The sequence below is a fragment of the Lipophrys pholis genome, assembly GCF_963383615.2.
Source record: "Lipophrys pholis genome assembly, chromosome: 13".
NCBI classification, from domain to species: Eukaryota; Metazoa; Chordata; class Actinopteri; order Blenniiformes; family Blenniidae; genus Lipophrys; species Lipophrys pholis.
Genome location: NC_137632.1, coordinates 28,523,096 through 28,549,227, shown reverse-complemented (window position 1 = coordinate 28,549,227; position 26,132 = coordinate 28,523,096). Strand labels below are relative to the sequence as shown.

Here is a 26,132-nt window from a genome sequence, read left to right as displayed (position 1 = left end):
GCTGACATCTCACACACACGTTTCTTTTTTTGTTTTGGCAATAAATTAGCATTAATCTAAATGAATGAAACTTTTCTATTTTATTGCATTGAATTGTTTTTAGTTTTTTTGTCAAAGAATGAAAATTAAAAAAAAAAATGTAGTTGATTGTGTCGATGCAGGAACTTTGTTGAAGATGATTTTGTTTAAAACACACACACACACACACACACACACACACACACACACACACACACACACACACACACACACACACACACACACACACACACACACACACACACACACACACACACACACGGTTCCTTGGAGGTTTAAGTTGCATCACTGTGGATAATGTTTACTGTTCGCTTCGTTCACACTTCATCATGATCATCATGGCGTCTCCTCCTCTGAGGTGTGACTCCAATCAGAGGTGTGAGAGACGCCACCGCTCACACACCATGATGCAACCTGTGTGTGTGTGTGTGTGTGTGTGTGTGTGTGTGTGTGTGTGTGTGTGTGTGTGTGTGTGTGTGTGTGTGTGTGTGTGTGTGTGTGTGTGTGTGTGTGTGTGTGTGTGTGTGTGTGTGTGCGCGTGTTTAGTTGAGAAACGTCTTTTCAGATATTTCTCTCTCTGAAAAACCACAAAGAAATCTAATAAAAACAGGCGATTTAAGACCACAGAGGTCCCGCCTGAATCTGAGAGAAGTCTTTCAAGGGTTTTTAATTTATTTACCAAACAGCGGTGAGGAGCTGATGGAGCTGATGGTGCTGATGGAGCTGATGGAGCTGATGGTGCTGATGGAGCTGATGGTGCTGATGGAGCTGATGGAGCTGATGGAGCCGCCACCTGCGTCTGCGTTTCAGGAGATCAGATGACGTGTTGAGCTGCCGACTGTTTCAGTCGTATCAAGCGTTTGGGGTTAAGTTGGGTTTGTATTACGAGCTCTCTGTCGAGTCCTCCATGGGGTTAAGAGTCCTCCATGGTGTTATGGGTCCTCCATGGTGTTATGGGTCCTCCATGGTGTTACGAGTCCTCCATGGTGTTACGAGTCCTCCATGGTGTTATGGGTCCTCCATGGTGTTATGGGTCCTCCATGGTGTTACGAGTCCTCCATGGTGTTACGAGTCCTCCATGGTGTTATGAGTCCTCCATGGGGTTATGAGTCCTCGGTGTTATGAGTCCTCCAGTCCTCCATGGTGTTATGAGTCCTCTGTGGTGTTATGAGTCCTCCATGGTGTTATGAGTCCTCCATGTGGTTATGAGTTCTCCATGGTGTTATGAGTCCTCCATGGTGTTATGAGTCCTCCAGTCCTCCATGGTGTTATGAGTCCTCCAGTCCTCCATGGTGTTATGAGTCCTCCATGGTGTTATGAGTCCTCCAGTCCTCCATGGTGTTATGAGTCCTCTGTGGTGTTATGAGTCCTCCTCTATGGTGTTATGAGTCCTCCATGGTGTTATGAGTCCTCCAGTCCTCCATGGTGTTATGAGTCCTCCATGGTGTTATGAGTCCTCCATGGTGTTATGAGTCCTCCAGTCCTCCATGGTGTTATGAGTCCTCCATGGTGTTATGAGTCCTCCATGGTGTTATGAGTCCTCCAGTCCTCCATGGTGTTATGAGTCCTCCATGGGGTTATGAGTCCTCCATGGTATTGGACGAATCCTCTGCCCAGGCCGAGGCTCTGCAGAACCTCTCAGCAGGACGTCCAGGTTGTTTGGAAGGTTTGAAAGACTGCATGACTCAGACTGAAACATTCTCCTAAACATAAACACGGTGGGTTAGACACTGGTGATGTTTCAAATGACATATTCTGCTGCGACACCACATGCTGTTCACACTACAAAGCCTCTGTGGTCAGATGCTGCCTGAACACGACAGGAAGTGGTTTGACAGGAAGTGGTTTGACAGGAAGTGGTTTGCTGCCTGTTCACACTCGTCTTTGGGGTCATCGCCTGTGGTCGAGTCACGTGAAACAACCGAAACCTGAAAACCTGTGGCCCATCTCACGAAACCCTCCAATCATTCGCAACTACGAGGCCTTTCACATTCAGAGAGTCTGGGACTCGGGTTACTTGGGAGGGGGCGGAGCCTGGAATTTTCACCCCTTCATTTGGTTTGTTCACGTTCACTTTCGAGACTTGCAGAGCGGATCAAACCTCCTGGAAAACCTCACGCACAGACACCGGCTGCTGGCTAGGGGGCGCTGTCACCTGACACAAACACTGACCAGAGAGGAAGTGAGGAAGAAACACGGCTCATTGATTGGTCTGGACCGAAAGAGGAAGTCCCGCCCCTTTAGCCCGTGGTGGCGAGGCTAGTTAGCTCATAGCTAATGGGTAGCTACAAACAACCGCGATATAAAGTCTTCAGACCAGATATGAATGACTCTTCCTCTCTACTTCTTCCTCTCTTCGTCTTCCTCTCTACTTCCTCTCTTCTTGCTCTCTTCGTCTTCCTCTCTTCTACCTCTCTTCTTCCTCCTCTCTTCGTCTTCCTCTCTTCGTCTTCCTCTCTACTTCCTCTCTTCTTGCTCTCTTCTACCTCTCTTCGTCTTCCTCTCTTCTTCCTCCTCTCTTCGTCTTCCTCTCTTCGTCTTCCTCTCTACTTCCTCTTCTTCCTCTCTTCCTCTTCCTGTCTTCTACCTCTCTTCGTCTTCCTCTCTACTTCCTCTCTTCTTGCTCTCTTCCTCTTCCTCTCTTCTTCTTCCTCTCTACTCCACGTCTGCCCACCAGATATTTTCCAACTGTTTCTTTCTGCGTCTGCTTCTGATTCGGGCGGCTAGCTTTGGTTGTTTACTACCCAGAATGCATTGCTCTCTAGGTCACGTCCTCTCTCCCCGCCTATTGGAAACATCATCTACAAGCGAAGTGAGAACCAGCATTTCAAGGGGGCCAGACATCTTATTGGCTCCGGTTCAGAGTTTCACGTCAACCAAAGGAAACAGTTTGTCCATGAAGAGCCTCTGGTCCGGATCAAACGGGGAAGTGAAAATGTCCTAAGACTCCAAAATACTTCAACTCGTCCCCCTGGAGAAGGTGCACCTTCCCTACCTGGAGACGACACCCTGTCCAGGAGAATCAGGAACTGAAGCAGCGACAAGGTACAACCCTGGCGGAGGCCGATTGAATGTCAAGTATAGGACGTAGGAAGTACAAAGACCGGGTAGACAGGGTTCCAGTACTCCTTGGGTCATTTTCACCTCCCACAAGACCTGGATCAGTCATTGTGGACATTTATGGACTTCTGCTTTCTGCATTTCGGTAAAGAACCAGGTCCTGGTCACAAGAACCAAAACACGCTTCTTTCTTGTATTTGCTCTTAAAAAGTTTCCCGTCCACATGGGTAACATCTGCGTCCAGGCGACACCGTGAAATCTACTCTAAATGATGGAGTACAAGTATCAGGCCTATAGGTGGCGCTGTAACACTGTCACAGAAATACACCAAAAAGGGAGAGGAAGACAGGGAGTACGCAAAAATGGAGAAATTGACTAATCCGACATCAGTAGCGTCTGCAGCTCCATCTGGAGCAGGTAGTCTGCGTTGTTGTTGTTGTTGTTGTTGTTGTTGTTGTTGTTGCTGCTGTGTCAAAGCCGAGGTCAAGCGTTCTAATTTCTATACTCGCAAACCCGTTTTCAAAAACACATTTTCAGGCCTCAGAAACTTGAAGCGGCGTTGTTGTGTGGGCGGAGCCTAAATATTTCAGGAAGCATAATCTCAGTCCCGTCAATCAGGTTTGAGACGTTTTGGTAAGTCAACATGGAGAGCACACGATCAGACAATCAAAGTGTCAGAACAACGTTTTTCACTTTATTGTCCTAACGTGTCTATTAATTTAAAATATGGGCAGGTCCATCTTCAGTAATCTCGTGTGGAGGAGGGACGGACGGAGAAAGCTGATTGGTCGAGGAGGGAGCGTGCGAGGCGAGGAGAGAGAGAGAGCGAGGAGAGGAGTTAAGCTGTGGTGAGCAGGAGAGTCTGGTGAGAAAGCTGCAGCTCTCCCATCATGGCCGTCCTGGACGCAGCAGAGCTCTGCTTCCCGCTGCTCCACAACAGCTCCTGCAGGAAGCCGCTGGCCCACTGGTCCGAGGCCGTGCTGGTCAACATCCTGCTGTCCTTCATCTCCCTGACCACCGCCGCGCTCAACCTGCTCGTCATCATCTCCGTCTCCCATTTCAGGCACAGATACACTCGTCCAGTTCAAACGCTCACAGGGAAGGGTTGCTGGTTCCCCGACTTCGTACATTTCTCAACGTCTGATGGAAGTTGTGTGACTTGCAGGAACCAGGGGGGAAACTAATGTCCTACTGGTTTCCTGCAGGACCGCCCTAATGGAACTATAATATATTGTAATATATAGGAAAATATATTGTAATAAATTAAATAATATATTTCCATATATGGTCAATTACTGCTTATATTTATGCATATATTTTTCAGTATGGATAACAAAATGTATTGAGTGTATTATCACATATATATATATCTCAATATATATATATATACTGTATATATATATTTTTTTTTTTCTTTCTTTTTTTTTTCAATAAACCAATAAATACTGAGTATTTCAACAAAATATATCTTTTTAAATATTTTCTTTGTGTGAGGTCAGGACCGCCAAACCTCAGTTTCTGCAGTTTGCCGAAGTGGTTTTTGTGGTTAAAACGAAGCTTCTGTGTCCCTGCAGGAAGCTCCACACTCCCACTAACAACCTGCTGCTCTCTCTGGCCGTGTCAGACTTTCTCGTAGGCCTCGTCTCCATGCCGGTGGCCATCTACAAGAAGACCTCCTGCTGGGCTCTGGGGGACTTGGTGTGCACGCTCTATAATTACCTGTCCTACATCATTACCAGTGCGTCGGTGGGAAACATGGTGTTCATATCGGTGGACCGCTACATGGCGATCTGCGACCCGCTGCACTACCCCGGCAGGGTGACGGTGACCCGGGTGCGGGTGTGTGTGTGTGTGTGCTGGCTCGGCTCGCTCCTCCACAGCACCTACATCCTCGTGGACGACCTGGTCCAGCCGGGCCGCCACCACGTCTGCTCTGGCGAGTGCGTCATCGTCGTCAACTACGTCGCCGGCACCGTGGACCTGGTGGTGACCTTTGCCACTCCCATCGCCGCCATCTTCGTCCTGTACTCCCAGGTGTTCGTGGTGGCCGTGTCCCAGGCCCGCGCCATGCGCTCTCACGTGCACGGCGTCCGGACGCGGCTCACGGCGAAGAGCTCGGAGCTGAAGGCGGCGTGGACGCTGGGCGTGCTGGTGTTGGTGTTTCTCATGTGCTTCTGTCCGTATTACTGCGTCTTCCTGGTGGGAGGCGACCTGCTCAACGTCTCCTCGGAGTTTTACCTGCTCTTCCTGTTCTATTCCAACTCCTGCCTGAACCCGCTGATCTACGCCCTGTTCTACCCCTGGTTTAAAAAGGCCCTGAGGATCATCGTGACGCTGCAGATTCTGCGGGACAGCTCGTCTGAGGCCAACGTGCTGTAGAGACGACCAGGGAAGCTCTCTGTTGTTTAGAAAGACCTGTTCTTAGATCTATCTATATATATCTATAGCGTGGCACACTCACGGACTGCATTTTCTTCTTTTTAATGACCATAAAGTCTATTCCGATTCTGTTTATCAAGATGATTTAATACAGTATGAAGCAAAATAGAACATAAAGTTTAAGATGGTATCCGTACAAATATTAAGTCAACTCTCAGTGTGTTGCTGTAGACCACACGTGTCGAACTCCAGGCCTCGAGGGCCGCAGCCCTGCACGTTTTGCATGTCTCCCAGCTTCAACACAGCTGATTGCAATGAGCAGCTCGTTATCTGGCTTTGTGCTGAATGTGATGATGAACCATCAGGACATTCAGGGGAGGGAGACATTGAAAACGTGCAGGGCTGCGGCCCACGAGGATCTGAGTTTGACACCCCTGCTGTAGACTGTTACTGTATCAGACACTTTAAACCCCTTTTTTATGTACTGGTGTGGTTTTTGAATGAATAAATAAAGGACATGCTTGAACTAAATCTGTGCTCCTTGATTTAACCCTTTATGGACCTATTTGGTCATTTCCACATGTTTATTACCTTTGAATCATTTGCACGATGAGAACGAGACAAGTCTTTCTAAAATATATAGACTATGAAAGAATGAAGGCAAACTCTCTGAATCACCTGCATGAGCAGACAATAGCAAAAGAGTAAAGTAGAAATCTTCAACAAAGCAAAGTTTAGGACCACAGGAAGTGAACATTTCAGTAAAATGGGGGCTGTATGTCATCATTTTGGTTGATATTTGCTTCTTGCTTTTAGGACAAATTGAGTTTATAAGTTAATCTTCTTTGTGCTCTCTTTCATTCAGAAGATTGAAAACTTTTGTTGTGCATTGTATTGTTTTGCTTTTGTTTTTTAACTTTAGTATATTTAGTTGAAAATTAAAAAACTAAAGTGGAGCAACAAGCACGGGAGCTGACGGACTGTCTTCACTTCTGGGGCTTCACACTGGCTGTGGGGACAGATTACTGGTAAACCATTACAACGTCAACTTGACATAATAAGGGACTTTAAAACTGACTTCAGTCATGCATATTAATGCAGCCTGGCCTCATTCCAGTTCATGAGAAGTAATCGGTATCGCTGCTCATTGATTGGAGAACACAATCTTTTCAGATGAAGAGTGGGAAGTGGTTTTCAAAGAGGGAAACACAATAGGCAGCCGTTCCACTAGAGGGAGTTTGACGGGACTGGATGAGGTTTTTCAGGATTACTGTTACAACTGATCAGTGCTGGAGCGGCTGTGAATATATTCTGGGTTTACCCAAAGAATACTGAACTACAAAAACAAATCCAACCATGTTTGGACCAATCACACAAAGACCTTAAAACCATCTTACTCCATCCTGGGAACAGGACCAGTATAGCGAGTGTGACGAGGACGGAAACAGCCGGACAGAGCCGGCCGAGAGACAGGCGCTGATTTTGATACAGATCAGGGAACGGAGGAATCGGAGAACATTGATGAACCGGAACATCAGAACCCAGAGATCACAGACAAACCAGTAACACCAGAACTGAAGCCCAGGATATATTGCTGTGACCAGGTGCAGACAATCACACACATCAGGACGGAGCAGCAATCAGACACCAGAAGGGGAAGTCAAGGAGCCTGAAGCATATCGACGGTGTCTATATACTGGCTCACTATGTAGTGACAGGAGAGTGAAATCATCACCGATTAGCATTACTTTCCTTTTTTGTGGATTTGTATTGACCTCTGCTGACAAAATACAAATGAAGTCAACCAATATTGCAAAAAACTTTCAGCGCTGTATTCCAAATGTCTTTTGTTTTGATTCATTGCAGGACTGGGCCTTCATTAAGTTCCTGTACGTGCTCAGGGTGAGCAGTGCACATGCAGGACTTTGGCTGATAGTTCTAGTAGCAGGGCCATTTCACAGTAAATTGAAAGTGAAACTTATGGGATCTTTCCACCCCCCCACACCCCCCCAGCTCCAGCCCTGCCGATAAACATTCCATCCTGGATGACGACTTTGGTTCGGCCCGGAAAAGTTTCTACAACTCCACCCACACCGCCGTTGCACAATATTGTAACGGAGAAGCAGCAGAGCAGTCGAGGTAAGTCAAGCTGAGCAGCGCTGGAGGAATATCATTAAACTGAGAGGAGCCACACGGTGTGTGTGTGTGTGTGTGTGTGTGTGTGTGTGTGTGTGTGTGTGTGTGTGTGTGTGTGTGTGTGTGTGTGTGTGTGTGTGTGTGTGTGTGTGTGTGTCTGTGTGTGTAGTTGGGGGGGTTTCCTGTCAGGCTACTTCAGACACAAGAGTTGAGCGACGCCACATTTTGGCGAGCAACATCATACGAGCAAAACAGCCAAACTAAATTCTTTCTGGGAGCTAGAGGGACTTGTCAGCAGATGCAGAAGCAGGAATTGAGAGGAACTGAGAGGATCCACGAGGCCGGCCCCACCCTCCTCCGGTAGAAACATCCGTCACTACTTTGTCGGGAAAAAGATAATTATTTCGTTAAGCTAAAATGACAAGATGGACCTAATTCAGCTACTGAGCATCTTCTAACATCCAGATTATAGAGCATCTTCATCCTGTAAACATCCAGATTATAGAGGATCTTCCCCCCTCTAACGTCCAGATTATAGAGGATCTTCCCCCCTCTAACGTCCAGATTATAGAGGATCTTCCCCCCTCTAACGTCCAGATTATAGAGCATCGTCCTCCTCTAACATCAGATTATAGAACATCTTCCTCCTCTAAAATCAGATTATAGAGCAGGAGAATTGTAAATCTGAGTTATATTTAAAACGTCATAATTCTGAGTTTGGAAACAAGGTGCAACATCTCAGTGCTGGAAAAGTAAACTCCAAGGTGAGGGTGTTTTATGGTTTTACGTTGCAGTAATTCCTCGGGACTCGCAGCACATAAACACACACAGACATCATAAGCTGCTGTTTTCCAGTAAATGTGTGTGGCAGGTTTATGACAGTGTGACTACTGACTGACCTGTGGGTTTAAATGTGACAGTGAGGGAAGCAGCTCAGAAGATCGGAGGAACATCTCAACATGGCTTCTTCTTCTACGTCCACCAACGTGGGAAACATGGTGGTGGTCACCCACGTGCTCCCGGCGGCTGCCACCGGGGGGCAGCAGTCGTTGTCGGAAAGAGGCCGCAGGTTCAGGAGGGGACAGCCCAAGGCGCTCGGGGTAAGATTGTGATAACAGACTTCGTCTCCTGGATTCAAACGGGCAGAAATAGATGGAAATATCACAGCTTGTGATCTGGGTCTTGTCTTAGAACCAGGACAGGCTGTGATGTGTGTGTTACAGTGGTTATACTCAGTTTGTGAGGACCATCAGCAGAACCAGGGGGCGACACACACACACACACACACACACACACACACACACACACACACACACACACACACACACACACACACACACACACACACACACACACACACACACACACACACACACACTCCTTACGAAATGTGTTGCTGAAGTTGCTTGTTCTCTGTCATCATTTGCTCAAACTCTAAAAATCATGTTCCTCTTTTGTTGTTGCTTCTTTATTAATTCATGTTCCTGCTTCATGCTACTATCTAGATAGAGCTGCTCAGGCTGGTTTAATCTAATAACAGTTGGAAAGTATTTGGATCAGTGTGGTAACTGTTAATAATATATGTAGCACTAACAAGGGTATTGTATGTTACCCCTCCCCAATCTTCTCTTCTCTCTCTCTTTGAGCGTTCCCCCCCTGGTCGTGTACAGCAGCCACGGCAACTTCTGATAAAGGCAGCAACAGGAAGAGACTCCAGGTCTCTTCCTGTTGAAGAGCAAAAACGGTTCTGACTCCAGAAGGAAACCCCCCAACAAACCAGGACACGCTTTGTGAAGACATCAGGAGATGATTCTTTATGGATTCATCTTAATGAAACTATGATTTATTCCCCAGCAAGGGTTTTCAAAGTAACAACTATATATATATATATATATATATTGCTATGGCAACCAACCCTGAACCACACCCATACATTATACTTAGAGAAGGACACCTGAACTACATATATGCTTCATACAATTTGACTTCGTCCTGCATAAAGGGGGAATGCCAGCATCATTACATTTTCCATATTGCAAATTCAGTTTTTGCATCAGATTCTCTCTGGTTCTTTTCAAACATTCTGTCCGTCATCAGTCGTGTTTCTTGTGTTTGTCTCTGCAGACGGTTCAGATCATGATTGGACTGATGGTTCTGGTGTTCACTCTCCCGATTGCTGACATCCAACCTACACTGGGACTTTCCAGTGGGATTTTTGTTTGTGGAGCTTTGATCGTAAGTCAGGTTTTATGTCCTTCTGCCTTCAGGTCGTCTCCGTCCGTCTTCATCTACAGTTATTATCAACAGAAAGACACAACGTGACTGTAGAAATACTTGTAATCTATTTTTGCAGTACATCGCATCTGGATCTGTGACGGTGGCTGCCGAGAAGAGTCTGAGCCTTTGTCTGGTGAGTGACACAGATTCTTACATTTGAGGAAAAACATAAAACTTTTATCATTATTCCAGTTTTGAAGATAAAAATCTGACATTTTAAAGATTTTTTCATATTTTTCCGTCTAATTTCTCGACTCTCTTCTGTCTCCAGATGAACGCCACTCTGGTGATGAACATTATAGCAGCAGTTGTTGCTGTACCTGGTATCATACTCTACGCACTGGATGGCGTGGTTTGGTACGACCCCTACGGTCCTGTAAGTTTTCTAATGGTTGTTTCCATGGTAACCACAGCTTAGCTTTTGTAGGAGTCACCTTGCTAGGATATTGTACCTCAGTGTGACGTTGTATCCAGAACATTTGGATAACTGCAGTTGTTCTGCTCATATTTTGGAGGTTTGGAGACATTCAGCTTTGGCTTTAGTCGTCTCATCAGGTTGCTCCAGCTAAACATGCTCAGAACTCCGTTTCCAGTCTCCTGTTAGGATTTACTTTTAGTCCTGTGTGCAGATACTAACTAAAACTCTCTTTAGCGTTACTTTTATCCAGGCTTTTCGATCGTGTTGGCCGTGTTCCAGCTGCTGCAGCTCATCGTTTCAATCACGGTGGCAGGATACACCTGTGGTGCAACCTGCGGCTGCTGCAGGGAGGTGAGTCAGCTCCTCACTGGTCACCTTAAGACCCGCCCACACAGCAACGCCATTTCAAGTAACCATGGTTTTTGTCCGATCATCGACACGGCGCAGCGTTTTAGGAGCCTAAAGACGGGGGGGGGGGGGGTCCAGAGTGGCAAAATTTTAAACTGCATCTCAGCTTTGACGTGTGGACGTACAAGACGCACATTAGCTGAAAACGATGACGTCATCGCCCCGCCTCGCAAGAAACCTAAACTAACATTAAGGAAACCTGCAGTAACAGTAAGGAAACTTGCAGTAACATTAAGGAAACTTGCAGTAACATTAAGGAAACCTGCAGTAACATTAAGGAAACTTGCAGTAACATTAAGGAAACTTGCAGTAACATTAAGGAAACCTGCAGTAACATTAAGGAAACCTGCAGTAACAGTAAGGAAACCTGCAGTAACATTAAGGAAACCTGCAGTAACAGTAAGGAAACCTGCAGTAACATTAAGGAAACCTGCAGTAACAGGCTCATTTGATTGTTTCACTGTGCATAACGCTCACATACCAGCGAATGACCAGCATAGTTGTAGATGTCGTGATAAACTGCTGTTTTTTGATCGTGTTTACTTTACCGCCACCGCAGACGTCCAAAATGGCGGCACAACGACTCATGATGTCACTTTACCGCGTGGGTGAAAAACCCAATGAAAACATGTGCGCAGAGAACAAAACGCTTCAAACGTTAACAAAATGGAGAGCACCCGACGTTCTGGTGGACCGATGAGGAATCCGATGTTATCAGGGGAGAGTCTCAAGTATCAAACTACTGATATGGACGATAAAACTAGAATACGACCGCCAGTCAAACTACTGAGGGGGCCGCCATTTTGTTGCCGCTATTTACAACGTGAGGGGAGAGATGCGCATGCGCTGTAACAGCGCTCTGTCGCCTCCAGCAGTCTCCGATACAGTAGATCAGAACACCGGTGTCGTGGAAACAGAACCCCCAAAAGTGAGGTAAGTTTGGCGGATACACTCGTTTCCCGCCCCGTTTTCAACTCCATCCATCCATCCATCCATTTTCTTCCACTTTTCCGTTTCGCGGGAGTGACAGTCTGAGCACCGTCACCCAGATCACATCCCACCGATTAAGAACCTTCCTGCAGGTGGAGAGCCCACAGGAAGGCGGCGCCCGGCGTGGGACACGAACCCTCTACCCTGAGATTGTTAGTCTCATGCTCTACCAACTGAGCTAGCCGGGGTTTTTAAGTGATAACGCAAAACTTAAGTTGCGTTTTGGAGGTCTGTTTACACGACATTGATGCTTGGAGCCACTGAAAACGCAACTTTTTGAGAACGATCTGCAGGTGAGACTTGTTGAAATGCTCTGACGCCGTCGTCATGTAAACCGGGGAAAATGCAACTCGGCCTCCGGCGGGAACGCTGGTCCTGGTCCTGGTCCTGGTCCTGCTCCCGGTCACGGCGGCTGTATTAACTAGTATTTCTGCACATGCTCAGTAGCGCCAATCAGAACAAAGTTTCCTGCGTGGTGTCATGACTCCCAGTCCTTCTTTTCCTGGACTTGGTACTTTTATTTTGACAGTCACCACAATAACAATCCACCTTGGTGGTCTGTCCACTAGAATGTTCTCCCGTTGTTAATGTTTAGAGCTCATTGTTCTCTGCTGCATGTGTGTGTGGTTTTATTACAAAAACAAACAACAGCTCCAGCTAGTGGCCTGACATGAAAACTACATCATTTTCAGCATTTCCATGTAAACAGACATCGTTTTCAAAACATTGAAAATGTGAAATGTTGTCATGGAAACGGGGCCTCGGTGACATTTTGTGTTTCTCGTCTTCTAGCAGCCACAAGCCATCGTTCAAACTGTCGACGGTGCGTTCGGCGCTCAGGCTCCGCCCCATTTCCAGGCAGCGTCTGGCCCGGCTCAGCCACGCCCACAGGTAAATATAATATCGTCTATTAGCAATGCGGATGTTTTAATTCTGAGTTAAATCCCTCTGACGGTGTTGTGTTGTTGTGTTGTTGTGTTGTAGGCGGGGTCCTACGATAAAAGTCCACTTCTGGGTTCCGCTGAGCCTCCATCTTATGAACTTTCTCCATAACCGACCATCCGACTCCAAATGTGTTGCTTTAGCTTGACTTTCTTTTTTATATAATCTTCAATATCTGTCAACAAGATGCGGAAGCAGATGAACTGCAAACCAGCAAAGAAGAGAGAATCAGATCGTGTGTGAGATCAGTCGATGCTGTGTGAGGGCAAGCTGCAAAGTGAAATATCATTGCAGGAATATTGTGTGTTAGATAATGCAAAAAACAACAACAATGTAGGTATGTGAAGAATGATTCAAAGGTCAACCAAATACAATGCAACTGGTACCACTGGAAAGACAAAGACACCAAAACCATTCAGATATCTTAACAAATAAGGAATTTATAGGCAAAAGAAGTTAGTGCATCTTACTTAAAGGTAATCAGTACACAAATCTGTGACCAAAAACTTTTTACATAAAAACACTTGTAGTTTCTTTAATAATCAAGATATCCCAATGAAACTTTCAGGGAAGGTGTGTCTCTTTATACTCTTCAATCTGAAGGAATAATATGATATATTTTAAGTTTGTTCTTGGTTTGAAATACATTTGATAGTATTAAGATTGGAGCTGCCGTACCCTACCACCATAGTACTACATACTACCACACCATATTGTATTAGTCACTTTCTATCCATATACATGTTTCTTTTAATAACCTGGTAATTGTGTGTCATGTATTTTTATTATATTGGTCAATAACAAATTAAATCTTCTTCCTCCTCATCTTCCTCGTCAGTCAACTTTTTTTCTGAACCACAAAAAGTTAAGAAACTTCAGGATTAGAAAGTCAAAATAATAACAAATACGTCGTTTTACCTTTCAAAAGCGTCACTTAATCTGTTGAAGTCGTTTATAAGTGTTGAAGTCGAGGGAGTTTTTAAGACGTTCCAGTGACGATCTGAATGTTGACGGAAGGGAAAAATTCAAAATGGCGGACGACGAGGAGTTTCCTGACTACGTCATTCGAGGGAATCCCGAGGAATTATGCAACGCTTTCCAATCAAAATGGATATTTTCTGAGTAAGACGCAAAGCGTCACTGACCAAAATGCAGATCTTCAAATCGGGAAGAAAATAACGGCCGCGGCCTTCACATACCGACGCAATGTGCTCAGTGGATATGTTCTGATGTTATATGAAATTAAAATGCAGTATGTGAGGAGGTGGTCATTCATTCATTCATTCATTCTGCTGTAGGTAGCACCGGCACTGATAAAGCGCTTCTCTGTGTGTGCGTGTGCGTGTGTGTGTGTGTGTGTGTGTGTACACACAGCAAGTTTTGAACTCTACCAGATCATGTAGATTGTCATTTAGAACTGTTTTTAACTTCACTGGAAAATGGATGAGTCTTGAGAGAGAGTGCAGCAGATCACTGCAAAATACCCCAAGAATACTTTGGTTTGTGATGCAAACAAGAGATTTGGCACAAATACTCTCTTTGGTCTTCTTAAAAAATGGCGCCAGCCATGAGAAATATCAAGATGGCGACCATGCAAATTGAAAAGTATTATTCCCACAGCAAGTATTTGAATTAAAGACACTATTTTGAACATATACCTGAGTTTTAAGGGTCAAAGAATCTAATAAGATCGAGTACATAATCAAATGGTCATAGCAAAGATGGCGTCCAAAATGGCTGCCATGAAATCTGTAAATCCTAATATTTCGGGAAATGTACTTAGGATATTTTCTTATGTTCATCAGAATTTCTTATGATGCAAGAATTAAATTGAACATGAATGATGTCGAGTCTCCAGGATCACTCTTTATGCAACAATATTGTTCCTGCTGAAAAGCAAAATGGCTGCCATCTTCAAGAGCTGGTAATAATCAGTTATCATTTTGCAAATTTAATCGTAAAATACTTTTATTTCTAAATTTATTGCATAAATGTTCACTTGGTTGTCATATATTGCAAAATCACATGTCATAACAAAGAGGGCGTCAGAGATGGCCAATGACCTTTGAGAGCTATGCAAGTCTGGACTTCCTGTCAGTGATACAGACTTCCTGTCGGTGATACAGACTTCCTGTCGGTGATACAGACTTCCTGTCGGTGATACAAACTTCCTGCTGGTGATACAGACTTCCTGTCGGTGATACAGACTTCCTGTCGGTGATACAGACTTCCTGCCGGTGATACAGACTTCCTGTCGGTGATACAGACTTCCTGCCGGTGATACAGACTTCCTGTCGGTGATACAGACTTCCTGCCGGTGATACAGACTTCCTGTCAGTGATACAGACTTCCTGTCGGTGATACAGACTTCCTGCTGTTGAAACAAACTCCCTGCCAGGTTACAGACCTACAGCAACAAGTAAACATCTAACTGTGGCCAGGGAGGAAGATGCAAGGTGGCACCAGCCCATCAAATTGACAAAACTTCCTCAGGCAGTGGCAACAAGACAGAGTTGTTTCAATCCCTTCCTGACAAGGTTGTCAGAAGACGACCTGGTGAAGTTTGTCATGCTGATCCATGACAGGTCAAGCACCGCTGCCACTGTGGACGAGGCCAGGCTTGACATGTTTCCCAGAATGCAGAGACCTACCAGGTCTTCTTCAAAGTTGCCAACAACTGACCAAATGTGGCTGTAAATCAGGCTGTCATGGCAGATGGAGGAGCTACAGACTCGGTCTGAGCTGCATAATATGCAGTTACACGTGTGAGGTCGAACAGCTTTTCACCTGTTTGAGTGGATAGCTGCTCATGGCGGCAACTAAAGTCCCTGAGGTTCTGGACACCAGTCGGGACACCAAGAGACCCTAGCTGACACTCTGAAGACCACAGATCCCTCCTGTCCCTCAGTCCAGTTCCCCTACTTCCTCCCCTGGGTGTCCTCAGGTTTTCCGGGGACACTTATAATTCTTGTGATTTTGCCAGAGCCCAAATGTTGGGTTCTCGTTCCATAGCTAATGTGGCAGCCATCTTGGACTCAGTCAGAAGACTGCATGGGAGCTCGGAATCTAAAACCATGTCCACCTAATTAGCTGATCCCAAAAACCTAGGTATAGATCTAAAACTTATGAGTTTGTGTCTATCATTTCCTGAAATTTGAGAATTTTGGGGGTTTTGCGGCAGCCATCTTGGATCCTATTTATGTTGCCACCATCCTGTGGTGGTGTTTAACAGAGAGAAATCATGCTAAACTCTTAACCCAGTTCTCTGCTGCACTGACATAGCAGGAAGCCACCAGAGATACCACACACACACACACACACACACACACACACACACACACACACACACACACACACACACACACACACACACACACACACACACACACACACACACACACACACACACACACACACACACACACACACAGAAACCCATGTTCAGCTCTCTGGAACTTCCAGTTTCATCAGTTTGTGGAGGATTCACAGTAAACAAAGTGGTGTGTGTGTGTGTGTGTGTGTGTGTGTGTGTGTGTGTGTGTGTGTGTGTGTGTGTGTGTGTGTGTGTGTGTACACACAGCAAGTTTTGAACTCTACCAGATCATGTAGATTGTCATTTAGAACTGTTTTTAACTTCACTGGAAAATGGATGAGTCTTGAGAGAGAGTGCAGCAGATCACTGCAAAATACCCCAAGAATACTTTGGTTTGTGATGCAAACAAGAGATTTGGCACAAATACTCTCTTTGGTCTTCTTAAAAAATGGCGCCAGCCATGAGAAATATCAAGATGGCGACCATGCAAATTGAAAAGTATTATTCCCACAGCAAGTATTTGAATTAAAGACACTATTTTGAACATATACCTGAGTTTTAAGGGTCAAAGAATCTAATAAGATCGAGTACATAATCAAATGGTCATAGCAAAGATGGCGTCCAAAATGGCTGCCATGAAATCTGTAAATCCTAATATTTCGGGAAATGTACTTAGGATATTTTCTTATGTTCATCAGAATTTCTTATGATGCAAGAATTAAATTGAACATGAATGATGTCGAGTCTCCAGGATCACTCTTTATGCAACAATATTGTTCCTGCTGAAAAGCAAAATGGCTGCCATCTTCAAGAGCTGGTAATAATCAGTTATCATTTTGCAAATTTAATCGTAAAATACTTTTATTTCTAAATTTATTGCATAAATGTTCACTTGGTTGTCATATATTGCAAAATCACATGTCATAACAAAGAGGGCGTCAGAGATGGCCAATGACCTTTGAGAGCTATGCAAGTCTGGACTTCCTGTCAGTGATACAGACTTCCTGTCGGTGATACAGACTTCCTGTCGGTGATACAGACTTCCTGTCGGTGATACAAACTTCCTGCTGGTGATACAGACTTCCTGTCGGTGATACAGACTTCCTGTCGGTGATACAGACTTCCTGCCGGTGATACAGACTTCCTGTCGGTGATACAGACTTCCTGCCGGTGATACAGACTTCCTGTCGGTGATACAGACTTCCTGCCGGTGATACAGACTTCCTGTCAGTGATACAGACTTCCTGTCGGTGATACAGACTTCCTGCTGTTGAAACAAACTCCCTGCCAGGTTACAGACCTACAGCAACAAGTAAACATCTAACTGTGGCCAGGGAGGAAGATGCAAGGTGGCACCAGCCCATCAAATTGACAAAACTTCCTCAGGCAGTGGCAACAAGACAGAGTTGTTTCAATCCCTTCCTGACAAGGTTGTCAGAAGACGACCTGGTGAAGTTTGTCATGCTGATCCATGACAGGTCAAGCACCGCTGCCACTGTGGACGAGGCCAGGCTTGACATGTTTCCCAGAATGCAGAGACCTACCAGGTCTTCTTCAAAGTTGCCAACAACTGACCAAATGTGGCTGTAAATCAGGCTGTCATGGCAGATGGAGGAGCTACAGACTCGGTCTGAGCTGCATAATATGCAGTTACAGGTGTGAGGTCGAACAGCTTTTCACCTGTTTGAGTGGATAGCTGCTCATGGCGGCAACTAAAGTCCCTGAGGTTCTGGACACCAGTCGGGACACCAAGAGACCCTAGCTGACACTCTGAAGACCACAGATCCCTCCTGTCCCTCAGTCCAGTTCCCCTACTTCCTCCCCTGGGTGTCCTCAGGTTTTCCGGGGACACTTATAATTCTTGTGATTTTGCCAGAGCCCAAATGTTGGGTTCTCGTTCCATAGCTAATGTGGCAGCCATCTTGGACTCAGTCAGAAGACTGCATGGGAGCTCGGAATCTAAAACCATGTCCACCTAATTAGCTGATCCCAAAAACCTAGGTATAGATCTAAAACTTATGAGTTTGTGTCTATCATTTCCTGAAATTTGAGAATTTTGGGGGTTTTGCGGCAGCCATCTTGGATCCTATTTATGTTGGTGTTTCTTAACAGAGAGAAATCATGCTTAACTCTTAACCCAGTTCTCTGCTGCACTGACATAGCAGGAAGCCACCAGAGATACCACACACACACACACACACACACACACACACACACACACACACACACACACACACACACACACACACACACACACACACACACACACACACACACACACACACACACACACACACACACACACACACACACACACACACACACACACACACACACACACAGAAACCCATGTTCAGCTCTCTGGAACTTCCAGTTTCATCAGTTTGTGGAGGATTCACAGTAAACAAAGTGGTGTGTGTGCGTGTGTGTGTGTGTGTGTGTGTGTGTGTGTGTGTGTGTGTGTGTGGCCCCTTCCACAGTATGAAGAAAGGAAACAGACACGGAAAGAAAGACAAAAGTCAAAACCTCGCCCAATAATCAGAACTGTAATTTCTAGTGTTGATATTCGAATATAAAAGGTGAATTTGATTAAGATTTCAAAGAGTCTGACACCAGCTCTGCCACCGTGTCACATGTGATGTTCCAGTTGATTTTTATACATATTCAGAAAGACGTGATGGAAGAACTGCCATGCTTGAGGTCTCCATGCTGCTTTCAGAGCTCCAGGGTGATTCAAATGAACTTGTTTGGTTTTTTTTGAGGAACTGGGGTTGGAGTTCAGAAACACCTGATCAACAGCCACTTCCATGAAGCTGCACTACTTAAAAAAGGGTTAAAAAAAAGCATAAAAAGTGAGAGGAAACTGGTGTGAGAAGAAACTTCGTACGAGAGGAAGTTAATGTGGGAGGAATCCAGTGTGAGCGCTCGACCTCAGAACACTCTGACGTGTTCTTAGCAACCGACAATTCTCTGCCAACACTTCGCTCCGTTTTCACCCCAGCAAGACGTGGAAACAAGGTGCGACATCTCAGTGCTGGAAAAGTAAACTCCAAGGTGAGGCTGTTTTATGGTTTTACGTTGCAGTAATTCCTGGGGATGCAGACCATCACAGCCTACTGTGTTCCACTGAATGTGTCAGACTGGGTAACTTAGTTACTCGTAAATAGTAACTAGTCGTGATTAATTCCCTGAAAATGGAATCCCATTACTTTACTGATTACTTATTTTCAAGAGTAATTAGTTCCAGTAAAAACATGATGTAGGGCCTGAACAGGCTATAGATGAGTCGACCTTTCAGACTCATTCTCTTCATTCTGCAGATTCCATCATATAAAATGTCTTTTTATAAAACCTGTTTTGTTCGTTTCAGTCGTTTAACTTCCTGCTCGTTGCATCAAACAGAAGTTCAATTACATTCAACAGTCTCTGGCTTGAAGGAAATCGACAAACATTTAAATGTATTTACAGAAGATTTCTCCATATTTTAATGAACTAAAGCAAGTATTTCTTCTGTTAACTTGTGTTATTTTACTTGTAGTGCGTTACTGCCCATCAGTAGTGGCAGGTTTATGACAGTGTGACTACTGACTGACCTGTGGGTTTAAATGTGACAGTGAGGGAAGCAGCTCAGAAGATCGGAGGAACATCTCAACATGGCTTCTTCTTCTACGTCCACCAACGTGGGAAACACGGTGGTGGTCACCCACATGCTCCCGGCGGCTGCCACCGGGGGGCAGCAGCCGTTGTCGGAAAGAGGCCGCAGGTTCAGGAGGGGACAGCCCAAGGCGCTCGGGGTAAGATTGTGATAACAGACTTCGTCTCCTGGATTCAAACGGGCAGAAATAGATGGAAATATCACAGCTTGTGATCTGGGTCTTGTCTTAGAACCAGGACAGGCCTTGTGAAGACGTCAGGAGATGATTCTTTATGGGTTCATCTTAATGAAACTATGATTTATTCCGGAGTTTGAGCATGTTGGGGTTTGTAACATCCTAATTTCTGTAGATTTTAAGGTTTAACCATCTCTGTGTAATCGATCTTCCAGAAAAATAAATTAGATTTTTTTTCTGGTTTAGTGAACTTTTAGAGTAATATTGAGGATTTGCGGGAATCAGGGTATAAAGTCATGACTCCTTTTATAATCCCACCACGTGGTTGAACTTTGCAGGGATTTCTTTCAGTGCCCAGTAAAGGGTTAATTATAATGGCACATTGGATTATAATCTAACTGTCCGTCTATTCGAAGCCAGAATCCAAAACAACATCAAGTCCAGTGAAATTAAAGGGTTTTTGCATCAGATTCTCTCTGGTTCTTTTCAAACATTCTGTCCGTCATCAGTCGTGTTTCTTGTGTTTGTCTCTGCAGACGGTTCAGATCATGATTGGACTGATGGTTCTGGTGTTCACTCTCACGATTGCTGCCATCCAACCTACACTGGGACTTTCCAGTGGGATTTTTGTTTGGGGAGCTTTGATCGTAAGTCAGGTTTTATGTCCTTCTGCCTTCAGGTCGTCTCCGTCCGTCTTCATCTACAGTTATTATCAACAGAAAGACACAACGTGCATGACTTCAATCAATTAATCTATTTTTGCAGTACATCGCATCTGGATCTGTGACGGTGGCTGCCGAGAAGAGTCTGAGCCTTTGTCTGGTGAGTGACACAGATTCTTACATTTGAGGAAAAACAGAAAACCTTTCTTATCATGGCAATTTTGAAATTTAGTATTTCCAGAAACAATCAGACATTTAAAAAATGTTGTTACGCCTTTCCGTCTAATTTCTCGACTCTCTTCTGTCTCCAGATGAACGCCACTCTGGTGATGAACATTATAGCAGCAGTTGTTGCTGTACCTGGTATCATACTCTACGCACTGGATGTCGTGGTTTGGTACGACCCCTACAGTCCTGTAAGTTTTCTAATGGTTGTTTCCATGGTAACCACAGCTTAGCTTTTGTAGGAGTCACCTTGCTAGGATATTGTACCTCAGTGTGACGTTGTATCCAGAACATTTGGATAACTGCAGTTGTTCTGCTCATATTTTGGAGGTTTGGAGACATTCAGCTTTGGCTTTAGTCGTCTCATCAGGTTGCTCCAGCTAAACATGCTCAGAACTCCGTTTCCAGTCTCCTGTTAGGATTTACTTTTAGTCCTGTGTGCAGATACTAACTAAAACTCTCTTTAGCGTTACTTTTATCCAGGCTTTTCGATCGTGTTGGCCGTGTTCCAGCTGCTGCAGCTCATCGTTTCAATCACGGTGGCAGGATACACCTGTGGTGCAACCTGCGGCTGCTGCAGGGAGGTGAGTCAGCTCCTCACTGGTCACCTTAAGACCCGCCCACACAGCAACGCCATTTCACGTAACCATGGTGTTTGTCCGATCATCGACACGGCGCAGCGTTTTAGGAGCCAGAAAACAGGTGTGGAGAAATGTGACAACTCCGCCTCTGCTCTGACGTGAGGAGGGACAAGACGCACATTAGTTAAAAATGATGACTCCACCGTTGTCTAAACATGTAAATACGCAAATATTTGAAAATGCTCAGGTCCTGTATGCGGTGGAAACGCTGCTCTTGGTCACCGCGGCAATAGGAACAGTAGAGCCAATCAGAACAGAGTTTCCTCTGTGATGTCATCATGACCCCCAGTCCAGATCCTGCTGCCAACAATCCAACTTGGTTGTTCACGTTTAGAGGCGATTGTTCTCTGCTGCATGTGTGTGTGTGTGGTTTCATTACTAAGATGAACAGCAGCACCCACTAGTGTCTCAACATGAAAACTACCTCATTTTCAGCTTTCCTGCCATTTCAGTGTAAACTGACCTCATTTTCAAAATGTGTAAACATGAAACTCTTACAAGAACGAAAACACAAAAAAACGAAGTGATTACACTTGAAATGTTGTCATGGAAACGGGGCCTCGGTGACATTTTGTGTTTCTCGTCTTCTAGCAGCCACAAGCCATCGTTCAAACTGTCGACGGTGCGTTCGGCGCTCAGGCTCCGCCCCATTTCCAGGCAGCGTCTGCCCCGGCTCAGCCACGCCCACAGGTAAATATAATATCGTCTATTAGCAATGCGGATGTTTTAATTCTGAGTTAAATCCCCCTGACGGTGTTGTGTTGTTGTGTTGTGTTGTGTTGTTGTGTTGTGTTGTGTTGTAGGCGGGGCCCTACTATAACAGTCCACTTCTGGGTTCCGCTGAGCCTCCATCTTACAAAGTTGGTCCCTAACCGACCGTCCGACTCCAAATGTGTTGCTTTAGCTTGACTTTCTTTCTATATAATCTTCAATATCTGTCAACAAGATGCGGAAGCAGATGAACTGCAAACCAGCAAAGAAGAGCGAATCAGATCGTGTGTGAGATCAGTCGATGCTGTGTGAGGGCAAGCTGCAAAGTGAAATATCATTGCTGGAATATTGTGATATATAATACTGTTAGATACTTTTGATATCTTTTCATTATGTGAAATTAAAATTCAGTTAACCCTCCTCTTGTCTGGAACTGCCTCATAATGTGTGTCCTTATTTAATGTTGTTGTTGTTTTGAATAATCTCATTTGTCCAAAATAAAACTTTTCAAATCAATCAAACAACAATTACCAGATGAACACGTGTGATGAAACGTTCTCAGCGTAGTTGTGACTGTATTTGCTAAATTATGTGGGTTTTTTGTACAAATCAAGAGTTTTTGCTCCAATAAAAAAATAAACTCTGAAGTAGAATCAACACAAAGTAGATTTGAGCTTTTTACTGTTCTTAATATGAACTTCATCATGTTTTACTCTGACTGGAAGAGAAGCAGGTCGGTTTAGTGTGTGTGTGTGTGTGTGTGTGTGTGTGTGTGTGTGTGTGTGTGTGTGTGTGTGTGTGTGTGTGTGTGTGTGTGTGTGTGTGTGTGTGTCCTCCCTCTCCCTCCCTCAGTTATAAACAGACCTCGTCGTCCGCCTCTCAGCAGAGTTGAGGACGTGACGGTGATGATGATGATGATGATGTCGGAGTCTGACCTCTGCTTCCCTCAGCTCCTCAACACCTCCTGCAGGAGGCCTTCGTCTGCTCGGGGCGACTCGCGCCTCCTCCTCTTCCTCGTGCAGGCTGCGCTGCTCTTCGTCTGCGGCCTGACCGCCGCTCTCAACCTGCTGCTCATCGTCTGCATCTCACACTTCAGGCACTCCTCCTCTTCCTCATCCTTCTCTTCCCTTCCTCCTCTTCCTCAGCCTTCTCTTCCTCCTCTCAGCTGCTTCTGGAGCAGGGGAGGAAGTAACAGAGTACTCTCACAACTCAGTACCTTATAGTATATATCTTGTACAACTTGCATCATGTAATCTCTTTTTAATATCAAAAAGTAACTTATACTTGTTCCAAAACAGTACCGACTACTTTTACCCATATTTTCAGACAGCAGTATTTTCACTTGTCCAACAGTATCTTTTCCCGCAAAAGTACTCAAGTAGAAAAGCAGATACTGATGAAGAGTAAAAGTACTGATTTCACCGATTTGCTCCAAAACGTATTCAAGTTATAAAAACTTTTAAAAAGTTATTTGATGGTGGATTCACGCCTCAAACTGTCTCAAGTATTCAGACTGAAAAGAGTATTGAGTCTTCAAAAACGTAGAGAATAGGATTCAATGTTTAAAAACTGTGATTTTATTGATCCTTTACAGGAAAAGACTGAACTGAACTTCAAAGAAAATCTTCCCATGTCGTATTTAAAACCTCAAGCTTTTTACACAGTAAAGTACAAATACTACATTACTTCCTTTTGTGAAGAGATCGTTTCAAAGAGATGTTGTGAGCTTATGTACATTACTAAGTTTTCACTATTACTGGCACTTTGTTGATACTTTTTAACTTGTATTGGTACTTTATTGACACTTTTCAATATTACAATTACTTTATTGATACGTTTTAACTTTTACAGGTTCTTTTGATACTTTTTTTTAACCTCTTATTGGTACTTTGATACTTTTTACTTGTACTGTACTTGTATAATTTCTTTATTGATACATTTTAACTTTTATAGGTTCTTTGATATTTTTTATTTTATTGGTACTTTGATACTTTTTAACTGTTATTATTATTATTATTATTATTATTATTATTAAGTCATCCTGCCTGGACTGGACGGGTAAATAAACCTTCAGACTTAAACTCACGATGGTTTTCAGTGATTCTGCCGTTTCCACCGGAGACGTTTTGCTTTTATTTGTAACAGAGAATCAACAACAAACAAACTAATAAACAATATTAACTGCGGTCGTAGAAAAGTTGGATTTTTAACGTCTTTTCCTTCATAAGGAGACTCGCCGCTGCGGTTTGTCGTCTTCATAACGTTTCCGAAACGAAGACGCCAAAACAAACGTTTTCACCTGAAACGTTGTCGTGGCAACGAAGCCTTAAGGTGCTGTGTTACTTCACCCCCTGCAGAGAGGCTGACCTGTCCCTGGTGCTGCAGGTTTGAACTCTGTGTGTCCCTGGTGCTGCAGGTTTTAACTCTGTGTGTCCCTGGTGCTGCAGGTTTAGACTCTTAGTGTCCCTGGTGTTGCAGGTTTTAACTTGTGTCCCTGGTGCTGCAGGTTTTAATCCTCTGTGTCCCTGGTGCTGCAGGTTTAGACTCGTAGTGTCCCTGGTGTTGCAGGTTTTAACTTGTGTCCCTGGTGCTGCAGGTTTTAACTCTTTGTCCCTGGTGCTGCAGGTTTTAACTCTGTGTGTCCTCGGTGCTTCAGGCTTTAAGTCGCTGTGTCCCTGGTGCTGCAGGTTTTAACCCTCTGTGTCCTGGTGCTGCAGGTTTTAAGTCGCTGTGTCCCTGGTGCTGCAGGTTTTAACCCCCGGTTGTCTCTGTGTCCCTGCAGGCAGCTCCACACTCCCACTAACACTCTGCTCCTCTCTCTGGCTGTCTCAGACTTCCTGGTGGGCCTCCTGTCCATGCCGGGCGAAGTCGTGCGCCACTGGTCGTGCTGGCGGCTGGGCGACCTCGCCTGCTGCCTCTATAACTTCCTGTCCTACGTGGTGACCTCGGCCTCGGTGGGGAACATGGTGCTGATCTCAGCCGACCGCTACGCGGCGATCTGCGACCCGCTGCGCTACCCGGGCCGGGTGACGGTGAGGCGGGTGCGGCTGTGCACGCTGCTGTGCTGGCTCAGCTCGCTGCTGTACGGCGCCGTCTTCGTCGGGGAGGACTTCGCCGACCCGGGCCGGCACAAGTCCTGCGAAGGGGAGTGTGTGATTCTTCTGGACTTCATTGCAGGGTTGCTGGACCTGATCCTGACCTTCGTCCTTCCCGTTACCGTCATCATGGTGCTGTACCTGCGGGTGTTTATGGTGGCGGTGGCTCAGGCCCGGGCGCTGCGCTCGCAGGTCGCCGCCCGCCGCTCGGTGGGTCACGCCAAGAGGTCGGAGCTGAAAGCAGCCAGGACGCTGGGCGTCCTGGTTCTGGTGTTTCTAATCTGTTTCTGCCCCTTTTACATCGTCAACCTGGCGCTGGAGGGCTCGTTCAGCAGCGACGTCCAGTTCTTCATCTTCTTCCTCTTCTACGTCAACTCGTCTTTCAACCCACTGATCTACGCCCTCTTCTACCCCTGGTTCAGGAAGGCCGTCAAACACACTCTGACGCTTCAGATCCTGCAGCCGGGATCCAGTCAGACCAACATACTGTAGAGGAGCGCGGCTTCACCCCGCCTCCACAAACCTGATCAATAAAAACAACACGATCGTTTGCAGATCTCTCTTAATCCCAATACAACATCAACGTCACGTCAGGGGTTAAAAAGTGGACGGCACAGCGGTGGAGGGTTTTCATGTGAAAAGGCATCGGTGGCCATTCTACTCACCTCCCTCCGTGGAATGAACGTCGACAACAGCCTCATGTTCAGAGTTCATCAAAAAGCCAAACTGTTGGGAAACAAACAAATGCAGAAACAATTAAACACAAATTTGCCAAATAAACAGACAAATTGCAACAAAACTTAAATGTCCTTTACTAATAATGATGATTAAATATCCTTTTAGGGTATTTATAACAGAAACGTTTTTCTCTTTAACTTTTTAGGTCAAACGACCAAAACAGAAACATTCCAGCCTCATTGTCTGGATTACAGGAGGACAGCAGGAGAGGCTTTCAAACTTCCATAAAACCCGTTTTGAACTTACATTTGTAGAAATCACAAATATA

At 45.1% G+C, this 26,132-nt stretch overlaps 4 protein-coding genes across 8 annotated transcripts; all 4 read left to right on the top strand.

Moving 5' to 3' along the window:
* Window positions 1–3,989: 3,989 nt before the first annotated feature.
* Window positions 3,990–5,478, top strand: LOC308119085 (trace amine-associated receptor 13c-like; the record flags this gene model as incomplete). The annotated part of the gene is made up of 2 exons (XM_080478916.1): window positions 3,990–4,162; window positions 4,674–5,478. 2 exons carry the CDS (start codon window positions 3,990–3,992, stop codon window positions 5,476–5,478), a joined length of 978 nt encoding a protein of 325 aa, XP_080335042.1.
* A 1,919-nt stretch (window positions 5,479–7,397) lies between these two features.
* Window positions 7,398–13,911, top strand: LOC308119193 (membrane-spanning 4-domains subfamily A member 15-like). Of its 5 annotated transcripts, XM_080479054.1 has the most exons (9): window positions 7,606–7,673; window positions 8,343–8,378; window positions 8,535–8,714; window positions 9,739–9,849; window positions 9,968–10,024; window positions 10,163–10,267; window positions 10,544–10,660; window positions 12,500–12,598; window positions 12,692–13,911. In XM_080479054.1, exons 3-9 carry the CDS (start codon window positions 8,574–8,576, stop codon window positions 12,758–12,760), a joined length of 699 nt encoding a protein of 232 aa, XP_080335180.1. In that variant the 5' UTR covers window positions 7,606–7,673; window positions 8,343–8,378; window positions 8,535–8,573; the 3' UTR covers window positions 12,761–13,911. The 5 variants fall into 5 exon arrangements, with proteins under 5 accessions (XP_080335176.1, XP_080335178.1, XP_080335180.1 ...); XM_080479050.1 differs by lacking the exon at window positions 8,343–8,378 and having other exon boundaries at window positions 7,398–7,617; XM_080479052.1 differs by lacking the exon at window positions 8,343–8,378 and having other exon boundaries at window positions 7,590–7,673.
* A 4,653-nt stretch (window positions 13,912–18,564) lies between these two features.
* Window positions 18,565–22,696, top strand: LOC308119194 (membrane-spanning 4-domains subfamily A member 15-like). The gene is made up of 8 exons (XM_080479055.1): window positions 18,565–19,016; window positions 19,577–19,756; window positions 20,329–20,439; window positions 20,558–20,614; window positions 20,766–20,870; window positions 21,147–21,263; window positions 21,912–22,010; window positions 22,124–22,696. The coding sequence occupies exons 2-8, from the start codon at window positions 19,616–19,618 to the stop codon at window positions 22,190–22,192; spliced, it is 699 nt and encodes a 232-aa protein (XP_080335181.1). The 5' UTR covers window positions 18,565–19,016; window positions 19,577–19,615; the 3' UTR covers window positions 22,193–22,696.
* Window positions 22,697–22,951: 255 nt separating this feature from the next.
* LOC308119083 (trace amine-associated receptor 1-like) lies at window positions 22,952–25,846 on the top strand (the record flags this gene model as incomplete). The annotated part of the gene is made up of 5 exons (XM_080478914.1): window positions 22,952–23,127; window positions 24,389–24,416; window positions 24,538–24,559; window positions 24,628–24,709; window positions 24,814–25,846. 5 exons carry the CDS (start codon window positions 22,952–22,954, stop codon window positions 25,616–25,618), a joined length of 1,113 nt encoding a protein of 370 aa, XP_080335040.1. The 3' UTR covers window positions 25,619–25,846.
* Window positions 25,847–26,132: the final 286 nt, after the last annotated feature.

Coding starts and splice junctions, on each gene's coding strand:
- LOC308119193 (XM_080479050.1), top strand. CDS start 8,574: ATGGCTTCTTCTTCTACGTCCACCAACGTGGGAAACATGGTGGTGGTC. Junction 8,715..9,738: donor GACAGCCCAAGGCGCTCGGG/GTAAGATTGTGA, acceptor TTGTCTCTGCAG/ACGGTTCAGATCATGATTGG. Junction 12,599..12,691: donor CGGCTCAGCCACGCCCACAG/GTAAATATAATA, acceptor GTTGTGTTGTAG/GCGGGGTCCTACGATAAAAG.
- LOC308119194 (XM_080479055.1), top strand. CDS start 19,616: ATGGCTTCTTCTTCTACGTCCACCAACGTGGGAAACACGGTGGTGGTC. Junction 20,615..20,765: donor AGAGTCTGAGCCTTTGTCTG/GTGAGTGACACA, acceptor TTCTGTCTCCAG/ATGAACGCCACTCTGGTGAT. Junction 22,011..22,123: donor CGGCTCAGCCACGCCCACAG/GTAAATATAATA, acceptor GTTGTGTTGTAG/GCGGGGCCCTACTATAACAG.